The sequence below is a fragment of the Notolepis coatsorum genome (assembly GCF_963971535.1).
Source record: "Notolepis coatsorum genome assembly, chromosome: 6".
Taxonomy (NCBI): domain Eukaryota; kingdom Metazoa; phylum Chordata; class Actinopteri; order Aulopiformes; family Paralepididae; genus Notolepis; species Notolepis coatsorum.
The window spans coordinates 117242611-117255315 of record NC_140170.1 but is presented as its reverse complement, the minus strand read 5'-3'; the positions used below and the strand labels follow the sequence as shown (position 1 = coordinate 117255315).

Genomic DNA, 12705 nt, shown 5'->3' with positions numbered 1-12705 from the left:
ACGTTTTCAAAGGTGTTTGAAATGTATGCTAATTGTTACGTTCGAAGCGGTCCTGCGTATCTAGTTTCCATTCGGTTAATAGCCTGTTTTTATTTGTGTTAAACAAACAAGACACAAATTTGTGTTAAACAAAACATTAATTTTTTTATTTCATGAAAGTCTAGGCCTGCGTTAAAGTGTTTCTAATAATTGCGCAAATTTGATGCTCCTTCATATAACAAAAAAAATTAAAAGGGTTATTGAATGTTACATTTGGACTTGCATTTCATGCAACTGAAAGGAATGTCATTCAACTGAAATGACAAGCTGTTAAAAATAAACTCTGTTCTTATGTAGCCTATGTCTGCGTTTTGAATGAGGGAGGGAGGGTTGGCGAGAGAGGATACACAAACTGTTTCCTTTCAGAAGTCTGAAAGGATAGAGGTCTCGAATGGTTTAATTAATTGTCCTCCCCAGCCTACCGCTTCCTATAACTCCGTCCTGTCTGTCCTCCCCAGTCTACCACTTCCTATAACTCTGTCCTGTCTGTCCTCCCCAGCCTACCGCTTCCTATAACTCTGTCCTGTCTGTCCTCCCCAGCCTACCGCTTCCTATAACTCTGTCCTGTCTGTCCTCCCCAGCCTACCGCTACCCATTCTACGCCGTGCAGTGGCACCCAGAGAAGAGTCCCTTTGAGTGGATCGACAAGCCAGGCATGATCCACTCTGTGTCTGCCATTAGGGCTTCATTCTACACCGGCAGCTTCTTCGTCTCCGAAGGTACTGTAAGCTTGTGTGTGTGTCTGTGTTTGGGGTAGGTTGGTGGGTGTGTGGGTGTGTGTGTGCGTGCACGCTATAATAACAGTAGAATGTCCAATAAATGCTGTAACACACACCACCAGCCACACACACACACACACACACACACACACACACACACACACTGGGTATCTTTAAGGTACTTTATCACTTGAGTAGTCTGTGTGTGGTTCTAGAAGAATGTAAAAATATGCAATATTATAGCATAGGCTACAGCATGAAAAATTACAATAATATGATATAAGGATGAGGTAGGCTACATTATACATACTGTAGGCCTATAATATACAGAAAAAGCCCTCTAAATTGATGGGCAGGATAACTAATTGCATAGGGAGTAAAAATATCCCCACTATATCTAGCCTATAGACAGTGCTATGAGACAGCCTGCATGTACAGAACTGCCCACGCCATGTGGGAAATGAAACTGAGCACTACTGGAGCTGCAGCACGGTGTACATAATGTACCCATCTGCCTCAGTTAAATGAGCTGCCACAGTAACAAGCTCCTGTAGAGTATCTGCTCGGCAAGGTGGCTTCGGTAAGAAGCACAACCACATGCCACTAGCAGCTGAGCGCGGGGGAAAGGTGGATTTAGGGGAGAAGCACAAACACAGGCCGCTAGCAGCTGAGCGTGGGGAAAAGGTGGATTTAGGGGAGAAGCACAAACACATGCCGCTAGCAGCTGAGCGCGGGGGAAAGGTGGATTTAGGGGAGAAGCACAAACACATGCCGCTAGCAGCTGAGCGTAGGAGAAAGGTGGATTTAGGGGAGAAGCACAAACACATGCCGCTAGCAGCTGAGTGTGGGGGAAAGGTGGATTTAGGGGAGAAGCACAAACACATGCCGCTAGCAGCTGAGCGCGGGGGAAAGCTGGATTTAGGGGAGAAGCACAAACACAGGCCGCTAGCAGACCTCTTTCTTTCACCTCCGTAACATCACTAAACTCCGCCCCTCACTCACCCTGGCAGATTCGGAGAAACTCGTCCACGCTTTTGTTTCCTCCAGGCTGGACTATTGCAATGCACTCCTCATCGGGATTCCTAGCAAAAGCATTAAAAAATTGCAAACCATCCAGAATGTCGCTGCTAGGATCCTGATGAGGGTGCGCAAATATGATCACATCACCCCCACCCTCAGATCCCTTCACTGGCTCCCCGTGGAACACAGAATTGAGTACAAGGTGTCCCTCCTCACTCACCAGTGCGTACACGGTGGTGCCCCTGCCTATCTCAAGGAACTCCTCACCCCCCAGTCCTCCTCACGTTCCCTCCGCTCCGGCACAGCCTACCTCCTCAAAGCCCCCAGGACTAAGCTGCACTCCATGGGTGATCGCGCCTTCTGCTCCGCCGCACCCAGACTTTGGAATGCTCTCCCCATCCACCTGAGAGCACCACAATCCGTCGAGGTTTTTAAAAGGGGCCTAAAAACATTTCTTTTTAACAAGGCTTTTGCCTGAATTTTCTTTTACTTTTATTTTTTACTTCTATTCATTTTACTATTATTTTTATTTTATTTTACTCTTAGGTTCTTCCATTTCACTGGTTGTTAGTCTTTTTAATTGTTTTTATTCATTTTAAATTGTTTTATTCATTTAACTTTTGTTTTTATCTCCTGTAGCACTCTGAGATTCTCACGAATGTAGAGCGCGGTACAAATTTAATCCATTATTATTATTATTAGCGGGGGGGAAAGGTGGATTTAGGGGAGAATGCAACACATGCCGTGAGGCAGCTGAGCGCGGGGGAAAGGTGGATTTAGGGGAGAATGCAACACGTGCCGTGAGGCAGCTGAGCGCGGGGGAAAGGTGGATTTAGGGGAGAAGCACAAACACATGCCGCTAGCAGCTGAGCGCGGGGGAAAGCTGGATTTAGGGGAGAAGCACAAACACAGGCCGCTAGCAGACCTCTTTCTTTCACCTCCGTAACATCACTAAACTCCGCCCCTCACTCACCCTGGCAGATTCGGAGAAACTCGTCCACGCTTTTGTTTCCTCCAGGCTGGACTATTGCAATGCACTCCTCATCGGGATTCCTAGCAAAAGCATTAAAAAATTGCAAACCATCCAGAATGTCGCTGCTAGGATCCTGATGAGGGTGCGCAAATATGATCACATCACCCCCACCCTCAGATCCCTTCACTGGCTCCCCGTGGAACACAGAATTGAGTACAAGGTGTCCCTCCTCACTCACCAGTGCGTACACGGTGGTGCCCCTGCCTATCTCAAGGAACTCCTCACCCCCCAGTCCTCCTCACGTTCCCTCCGCTCCGGCACAGCCTACCTCCTCAAAGCCCCCAGGACTAAGCTGCACTCCATGGGTGATCGCGCCTTCTGCTCCGCCGCACCCAGACTTTGGAATGCTCTCCCCATCCACCTGAGAGCACCACAATCCGTCGAGGTTTTTAAAAGGGGCCTAAAAACATTTCTTTTTAACAAGGCTTTTGCCTGAATTTTCTTTTACTTTTATTTTTTACTTCTATTCATTTTACTATTATTTTTATTTTATTTTACTCTTAGGTTCTTCCATTTCACTGGTTGTTAGTCTTTTTAATTGTTTTTATTCATTTTAAATTGTTTTATTCATTTAACTTTTGTTTTTATCTCCTGTAGCACTCTGAGATTCTCACGAATGTAGAGCGCGGTACAAATTTAATCCATTATTATTATTATTAGCGGGGGGGAAAGGTGGATTTAGGGGAGAATGCAACACATGCCGTGAGGCAGCTGAGCGCGGGGGAAAGGTGGATTTAGGGGAGAATGCAACACGTGCCGTGAGGCAGCTGAGCGCGGGGGAAAGGTGGATTTAGGGGAGAATGCAACACGTGCCGTGAGGCAGCTGGTCCCTAGCCGGCGCTAAGCGGTCTGCAGATGTGAGAGCGTGTGTTTGAGGAAGCCGAGCACATGGACTGTGGGGGGAAAGTACAGGTCTGCCCTCTCTCAGGGGGTAGCAGAACTTAAGTGGCTGGCTGGGATGAGGGACCTCTGACCTGGGATGAGGACAGAGGGGAGGGTGGGTGTGGTGTTCTAGGGAGTAGAAACAGACGAGTCTGCAGGAAGGCAGTTGCCATGAAAGACTGAAAGCTGGTTCTGCGTAGGAGGCTGGCTTTTAACACTTTGAGTGTTAAAAATCCGGAATCCTCATTTTACTTATCAGGCATGTAACCCGAGCCGATCCCATTCATTGTAGACACTCAGAACAGCGTGGAATATGTGTTTCGAGTACCTAACGTTGGATCAATAAATGCGATCGATATTTGGAATGGCGATCAGGAATTGGAATAATCTTTTTGCAGAACATCTGATGTGAGGTAAGGAATCTATTTTACCAGTCTTGAGGTAATCAGAGTTCTGTATCGTTAGTGGCTTAGCTTGGCATCACTACTGCACTATCTCGCGTACGTGCACGCGTACTGAATAAACCACAAATGTACCTCTAATACCAGTATTAGTCTGACCACACCCCTCATCAGCTTACCTTCATAAGCAGGTGTGTGGTCACCTGCTCTCCTCCTTCTCGCTTTCACCACAAGGAAGAGGTGCCTCGGTAGATCCCCACACTTGACACCATGATGGAAGAAATTGGATTAGGAACAGCTTGGGAAGCAAGGATACGTTGACATCATATCTTTATTTTCTCTCTCACTATTTTTCGAGAAAATACGGCGATATTGTCTTCGTACTGGAGTGTCTAGAAGATGATGATCATTCTAAAAACCCTCCACCGGTTTTCGTATTGGGAGCACGCCGCTGCATGCTTCTCAACTGCAGTTCCTTGCTGTGTTTGTTGGGGTGAAACCTGTCAGGCCACAGCTGAACTGTCGGACATGCCGCTGTTGTGAGAAGCGGTGCGTTCCAGGTTGGGTGAGTAGTGTTTGCTGGCGGGCTCCACTTGTCTGTTAGTGCTATGGGGGCTACTTGACAAAGTTTATGGAAACCGGCCCCAGGCTAGGGTCCTTTGTTTAGCCACCTAGGCGACAGAAGACCTTGGTCTGAAGACCATTATAGTTTTAACTATAGTGGGCCGCGACCATTGACACTGGTGATCCCTGTGTGTTCTGGACGAGTGGATTCTCTCTGTCACCGTGTTAAGGCCCCATCTTTCATATCCAAATGAGAGTATTCCTTCACGAGGGGATATGTGCATGTAATGTGCGATAGCGGCAGATTCATGTTTAAAGTCAGCTACACAGGCCAGTTGGTACTGTGCTGATTTCCGTCGGACGTGGTAATGTCACCGTTGTGAAGCGGTGTTGACGTCTTGTTTTCTCTTTTCTCTTAAAAAGTGAGGAGAGGTTCAGAACGGCGGCCTGTCTGGGTGAGTGTTATGTCATTGTTTACATGTTCATAGCTTACGGTTAGATGGCTGGCGCGGGGTAGCTTAGCTTCTCGCGCGCCGCCGGGAGCTCGCTTCTGATCGCCGTTGGCTTGATGCTATTCTGTTGAACGTGCTTTGATTTTAACATGTTTTACACTCTTGACCGCGACGTCATCCTTGACAGGGGATGTTTCGTCGACCCTGCCCTGGGCCTGGACGGGGATTGCGTCAACAAAAAGGACTGTAGCGACTGGTTGGAGCGGCGACGCTGCCCGGATCGAACAACACAGGACGGCTGTGTTCTACGGTGTCTTGTGACTGCACTTCGCTGATCTGCGTTCCGGGTAGGTACGGGGTTGACCAGACCTCATAACACGTCTTCTGGTTTTACTTTGCTAGATGTATTGTGAATAACGGTGTTTTTTCCCAAAACGTGTGTTGTTGCAAATACATTTAGGATACGTTGCGGGTTATGTGTGGGCTGTTTTTGTCACTGGCAGTTAGCTTCTCCGTGCAGATCGTGATGTATTGATCTGGTTGTTGTGTGAGAAACATCATGGTGTTTATGTGTACCGTGTACTCACTACTAAGGCAACTAACCTATGAAGCTATGCTTGGTGACAAGTGAGTAAAAGAATGTTCTTTCTCAGACTGTAATGACAATGAACAGTGTGTTCACACATTAACAGGTTTTCCTGTTTTAACTGGCCGTATTGAGGGTAAAATAGGAGGATTGTGTTTTTCCCCCCCGGTTCCCTGGGGACTTTATCACCTCCTATCAGACATGTTGTGCATTAATTGTGTCTTTTGTGTGGTAGGGATACGATGTAACTCTTAGCTTGATTGCTGAGGTTGTGCTAAATCTGCTGGAGAAACTTATTTCCTAAAGGGAAATTGGTTTGGTTGCTGTCATGTGTGCTTAGCAAGGCCTGTGGTCGATACTAATCAAGAATGATGTATTCTCTCATTGTGAAAAAAACGGCGTTCCTCTGTTGAGTGTTTTTGCCATTTTTTGTAGGTGATGATGGGTTGTGTGTGTCATGTGACCTACAACTGGGTTGTACTGGCCACAGAAGCACATGTGTATGTTGGACCGGGGTTCTTAGAGCCCTCTCTATTCTGTGTTTTTCCTTAGTAAAAATCAGATAGCAGGTTAGCTCATGCGCTGTGTGGAGCTGTGAAACGCTTCATAGAGCTGACTATGACTGTGTCATATTCTCTTTTTGTCGTTACGTCGTATCATGGGTGTGGGGTCGTAAAGGGGTGAACTGGTAACCTTTCCTCTCCCCATTGTTCTGTCGGTCAGGGGTACACCCCCTGTCCTTCAAGGTTCCCGTCACGTGGCGGTTTGGCACGTTACGGGGGGGGGGGGGGGGGGGGGGGGGGGAGGGAGTTCCTGGTCCCACGGCCTGGTATATTGGGCGTGTGCACCGCAGGAATTCCCCCGCCATAGAGTACGTCACCGTGCGCGTCTCTGTTGGTAGGACTTCCGTGTGCTGTTCAGGTCCATGTGATGGATCTGTTTTCAGGGGGGGTGGTCAGGGCTCCTCCTCACCAAGCGCCTATTCAGGCCTTCTGTGAGTTCGGACTCCTTCTTCCATGTGAGGAAGCCTCCATCAGAGTACAGAGCCTTCCTCCTCAGATTGTCAAAGTGAGTGGACCCTCTAGAAGGGTCCTTTTTCTATTGTATGTATATTCGATTCAATTCGTTTATTGAGTGTGTATGGGTTCAGTGCCTCTTCCCCGGAGGCCCTAAAACCAGTTTTTTACATGGCTCAAGGTGCAATATATTCTTTTCAATCTGTACAGCTCGCGTGGGAAGTCTCTCTGGGGATCCCCGTCTCTTTCCTATGGGAGGGTGGTGGGATGTAAAAATGTGACCATTTTTTACCCCGGCTGTGTAGACTGGGATACATGCTGTTGATGCTTCCTTCTTTCTATTCCAGAAGTGTTGGAGTTAGGGAGTGTCACACCCCTCTTGTCGTTCCCCTGGGCGCCTTGGGGATTCAATGACAGGTCTAAGTAGCCTGTTCATTGATGGGGGTGTGTCCCGACGCACGTATAGTGCTAGCTCGCTGTAAACAGGCGATTGACTGGCACGCCTTGGTTGCTTGTGGTTGAAACAGCGTTTTTATAAAGCAACTGAGATGGGGGTTTTTCCTCTTCCGACGACCACATCCCATGACCTGGGTGGGTTGTCGACGGATTCTCGTTCATGTCTGGGGGATGATGACGGGATGGATCTGAACATATGTAGTGGGGTCTCACGCCCTTGGGGTGGGCCACCAGGCGCGGTTCGTCCGAACGTCTGGGTGGCGCCTTCTTTTCATGTTAAGATCAACACGCATATCTGCCCTTCTCCTGGAGTAGGCATGTCGGCGTGGTTAGGGCACGGGACTGGTTCTGGTCACGCTGGTCCAGATCAGTTGAACCCGTTGTCCGCCGGGGATGCAGATCTGCTGTTCTGGTACCCTGAGGGACTTGGGCTTTTTTCAGGGGGAAAATTGCCAGGTCGGTCTGGGTGTCACAGGGTTAAGCGCTATGGAGACCCTGGTTGGGTATGTTTTTACTCAGCACTGTCGTCATGGCTTGCAGCCATGCCATTCTGTACGCGCTCGATCTCGTCGGATCTCGGCCGCTACACAGGTTGGTCCTGGTTAGTACTTGGTTGGGAGACCGCCGGGGAATACCAGGTACGGTGTGCTTAGGGGCTGGTTCTCCATTGTTTTTCGCTCCTCTCTCACGCATGGCGAAGAGGGGCCTGTGGGGGTGGTTTTTTGACCTCCTCTGGTGACCCTGTGCTTCCCGTACCGCCAGGCCCGGTCCGAAGTGATGTTTGCGACCCGTAGGCCTGGGTTAACCCTTTTTGGAAACTGAAACACTTGTACTGCGGTATAGCCGGTGTATACCCGCAGGTGTGTTTTGGAGTTTTTTCTTGAGGGGTTATAGGAACAACCGCCGCATTGGGTAACACCGAGGTGGTTGATTCCCTGGTGTGTTGGAGCAGTGTCAACTCCCGGGTTCACCGTTTGAGGGTGCCCCTGCACGTTCATGACGTCTGCCAATCGTGTCAGCCTTCTCTGCCTCGACCCCTCTGGGTGGGGGTTGTTAAATGGAGGCTTGGTCATGCAACACCGCCAGCTTACGCTCCTTCCGCCGGGGCGGCTGTGTTCAGCTGTCCCCTCTGGCGCCTGTCTCGTCCGCAGTCTCCAGGCTAGGGTTAACAGCCTGTTGCCTGGTTTTTCCCCGGTGCGCTGCCTGCTTCCGTTGGTTAACCTTTTTTGTGTGCTTACGGCCATGCTGACTGCCTGTTCTGCAGGGTCAGTGTGCCAGGCGGTGTACTATTGGGGGGACGGGGCCCGCTCGGCTTACGGCCATACCGACCTGAACACGCCCGATCTCGTCCGATCTCGGAAGCTAAGCAGGTTCTGGCCTGGTTAGTACTTGGATGGGATTCCGCCTGGGAATACCAGGTGCAGTAACTGAGGGGCCTTTGTCCGAATACGCTGGCGATGTGGGGGGCGGGGCACTGCGTGCCCACCTGGTGGGGTCTTGATGCTGGCATCATGGACTTCTCCGGGCCCCCATTCCAGGGAGTCCAGTCCTTTTGGTGGGTCTGGGTCTTCCTTCGCGCTCCGCTGCTACGGCCTTGCCACGGGGTTGGGTTTGCCCTTGGCCCCGTGATTCTGGGGGCAGTAACGAGGTTGTTCCTCCGTTCGTTCCCGGGTGGCATGCGGGTTGTGCGTGTGTGTAGTCGTGGGGTCAAGCCACGGTCTGCTCACCCTGTGCGTTAAGTTGCTTGAGTGCCTCTTCGCACGGTCGGGTCCGTCGCCTTCCCGTGATGCCTCTAATAGGGGGGATACCCTCCATTAGGGGGGGTCGGGGGGGCTCGGCCCTCCCTGTTCTGATGGTTTTGGGGGGCTGTCAGCGGGGTGTATTTGTCAGCCAAGTGGCTCCGCTTGGCCTCCCTTGTGCAGTAGTGATGCCAAGCTAAGCCACTAACGATACAGAACGATAGGTTATGACTATAACCAAGTTCTGTTAGTTAGGGGCGATGCTTGGCATCAGACGGCCGCTGCAGCCCTTGTCCTCACCTTGTGGTGAAAGCTTGGGAAGGAGGAGAGCAGGTGACCACACACCTGCTTATGAAGGTAAGCTGATGAGGGGTGTGGTCAGACTAATACTGGTATTAGAGGTACATTTGTGGTTTATTCAGTACGCGTGCACGTACGCGAGATAGTGCAGTAGTGATGCCAAGCATCGCCCCTAACTAACAGAACTTGGTTATAGTCATAACCTATCGTTTTTTTCACATATATCTCAACGTGTCCCCTATTATGTGTGTGTGTGTGTGTGTGTGTGTGTGTGTGTGTGTGTGTGTGTGTGTGTGTGTGTGTGTGTGTGTATGTGTGTATGTGTGTGTGTGTGTGTGTGTTGACCAGGAAATAGATAATCGATTTTCAGCCCGCTTCTCTAGCGTGCATAAGTACACATATACTATCGATAATCTAGCGTTTATTTGAAAACGATTCATAAATAGGCGTTTTTCAAAATGGTATAAAACGGAAATGTACCGATGAAAAAACAACCAGTTTCGTACATGTTGACTGCAAGCAAGTCATTGATAAGCGACGGGCGTATTAGACACATAGCCATAATATAGAATATAGAAATAGCTCCGTGAAAATCATGAAATATCGGAAAATCAGTCTAAAAAGGCTGGCATTCAAGCGCTAATTCTGGCGCCCCCTGCTGGCACTCAAAGTGTTAAGGAAAAGTGTGCAGAATAGAGAGTGAATGGCACATGATTGACCATGGGGAGTGGCAAAGGAGGAATGGAACAAAGTGCTGCATGGGTAGTCTGTGAGAGGAGATGTGGGGAGGAGCATATATGCGTGTATGACGAATGGTGATGAGTGTCTCGAAATTCCATTGTAAATGTTCAACTCTACACAGTGCACAGTCAGCTACCGAAGAATCATTTGTACAAACTCAAATAAACATGCAAATATTCTCTTTCTCTCTCTCATACACACACACACACTATTTAATTATGACTATATCTCCTTCTCTTCCTCTTTCACGTAATATATCCATCTGTATGTACAATTTCTCTCTCATCCTTCTTTCTCTCTCTCTGTCTTTCCTAACCTCCCTCTCCCTCTCTCTCTTTCTAGCCATGAAGAACCATCACCAGTTTTCCAGCGTGCTGGAGGAGGAGAAGGCTCTCATCTACAACTTCTCTCCTGTCTTTAGAGGGGTCCACGCTGTCTTCATGCAAAACTATTACTTTGAGTAAACGGCTGAATGTGCAGAGACCTGGTCAGTGGTCACCCCCATCGTGTCAGTGAATGAATGTGACTCTTCAACATTCCTACCGGAGAGAGATGAAAAATGATTGTATGACTTTACTGTTTTTACACGTTCATTTGTTTCTGTGTGGTTTTAGATATCAGAATCTCAAGAAAGTGTTCAGGTTTACATGATTGTGTGTTGAAATACGTCTTATCACTGAATGTTGAAATGCAGTATTTTCCTCAGAAGGGACAGTGGCTCAGTAAATTATTATTATCCCCTTACGTCCGAATGTCAAACTGAATGTTGCCGTATCGAGGTTACTTTAACAATGTGTTCTGATACAAATGACTGATTACCTGCTTACAATTGTAACCAGTAATGTAATCTGCTGCATTACTCAACAAATAAGCACTGTAATCGAATTACTTTCGGTTGCTTTTGACTTTGCCTCAAAGATCTATGAAATATGAAACAAACAATTTACAAACTGAAATGTACTATTTTGTTAATTTTATTTTTGTTTTACTGTCTAACCTGTAAGCCTACTGTATGAAATCCATCATGTTACAGTAATACATGAACAAATACTTTCAATTCTATCAATGCAGGCTGTGGATGTTCCTCCTTTAAATGTTGAAAAACTATTCTCATAGGAAGGAGGTTCTATCCACCGTTCCAAGAAATCACTGAGAATGAACGCTCTGTCATTAGTAAATTAATCTATATCTTTTTCTGTTTACATTTTGAATTGTTTTAATTTTAAAAGGGTGGCAGTGCACAGCAGCAACCCTTTGTGAAAGTATTGTATTAGGGATAACAATTTAGAACCTGTGCAATAAATAGCCTCATTTATGCAAACCTTAGACTTCTGAATTGACTGGTCAACCAAGTACTGTGTGTATGGAACAACATATTCAACAATTAAAAAATGCATTGCAATAATTGTGTATTGATTTGTGTTTATTTTAGGACACATGCAATTAAAGGCATTTGTAGTGCAAATTAGTTACATATTTTGGAATGGGTGTATACTTCATATTTTGCCATGGTATTTCAGATGTCTTAAAGAATTCAGTAGTTTGATAGACCTTTTTACTGAGTTTGGATTGGTGAAGTTCTACTAAATCACATTGACCAATTTCAGTAAGCAATCCAGTGAGTGTAAATATCAGTTCTTCGTTACTGCTTTGGCCCATTTCTCTAAACTAAGGTCATAACAGCCCCATGGATATGACTATGTTCCAATCAACAACATTTATAGTCATCGTCCATATTTGACCACTGTAATATTAGTCATGTCAAATCTTCTCAACAGGATCATGGGGTTCATTACCCAGAGAGTTATAATATATGTATCCCAATTGGAGTCACGGCCAACATTTCTTCTGTGTTGTGAAAATAAAAGCTTTAGCCTATTTCTAATTCGTAAACCTATAGTCTCTCCTGATTTAACTATATTTCTAGAGGCTGTCACATAATGTTTGTTATGAGATGTTACCAGAGTGTTCAAATCATTCTGGAAAAATGTGATGTTACTGTTTGATTATTTGTTAACGTTGACATATGTTAATAACATACTGGTAACACTTACTACTATGACAATAGTAATGATTCATCAGAATCACCTCATTCATCAAATGTACAGAATACACATGCATTTAACTTGGTGGTCAGTGGAACAATATACACAATCCATGAATATAACATGATACAACATATATGTGCAACAACATACAACGTATCCAACACAACATTTAAACCATACAATATAGTAATATAATAATAATGATATATATGTAGTTATTATTAATAACAACAATAATAATATTAACATCAACTCATTGACCGCCGGGGATTACCCTTATGCTGTGGTAGTATTGCCACGCTGTAAACAATGGGAGTTAGTCACCTTGTTTGTAGAGCTAAATCTATATTCTATATTATAGCCATGGATACAATACTATAGTCATTTGACATTGAGTTTCTTCCGGTCAAGATGCAAAAAAAGAGATAATTTTCCCATCCATTCCTGTGTTATACCGTGGTGAATATAAGTATGGTTTTAGAGCGGTCTGGTAATTGATTAAATGCTTAGTTATGGCAGTATACGTCGATTCCATTGTAGACGTTGCCGTTTCTTGCCTGAACCCGCTATTGTTCCGGAATCAAATCTACATCATAGATATCATGTTCCATCAGGAAGCATGAAAGGGGGGGGGGGGGGGGGGTCGTTTCAGATTATTTGATTGTTGGTAACGGCATTCGTATTCAACACTAAAAATGCTTATCTGCCT

At 46.6% G+C, this 12705-nt stretch overlaps 1 protein-coding gene across 1 annotated transcript in view; it reads left to right on the top strand.

Annotated features, from left to right (window-relative positions):
- Nucleotides 1–10412, top strand: part of LOC311229653 (gamma-glutamyl hydrolase) — a gene marked incomplete at both ends in the record, with an annotated part of 196343 nt that extends 185931 nt beyond the window's left edge. The window contains 2 exons of the mRNA XM_084315730.1: nt 621–758; nt 10291–10412. Coding sequence (XP_084171856.1) covers nt 621–758; nt 10291–10412 — 260 coding nt within the window. The remainder of the gene's footprint in view (nt 1–620; nt 759–10290) is intronic.
- Nucleotides 10413–12705: the final 2293 nt, after the last annotated feature.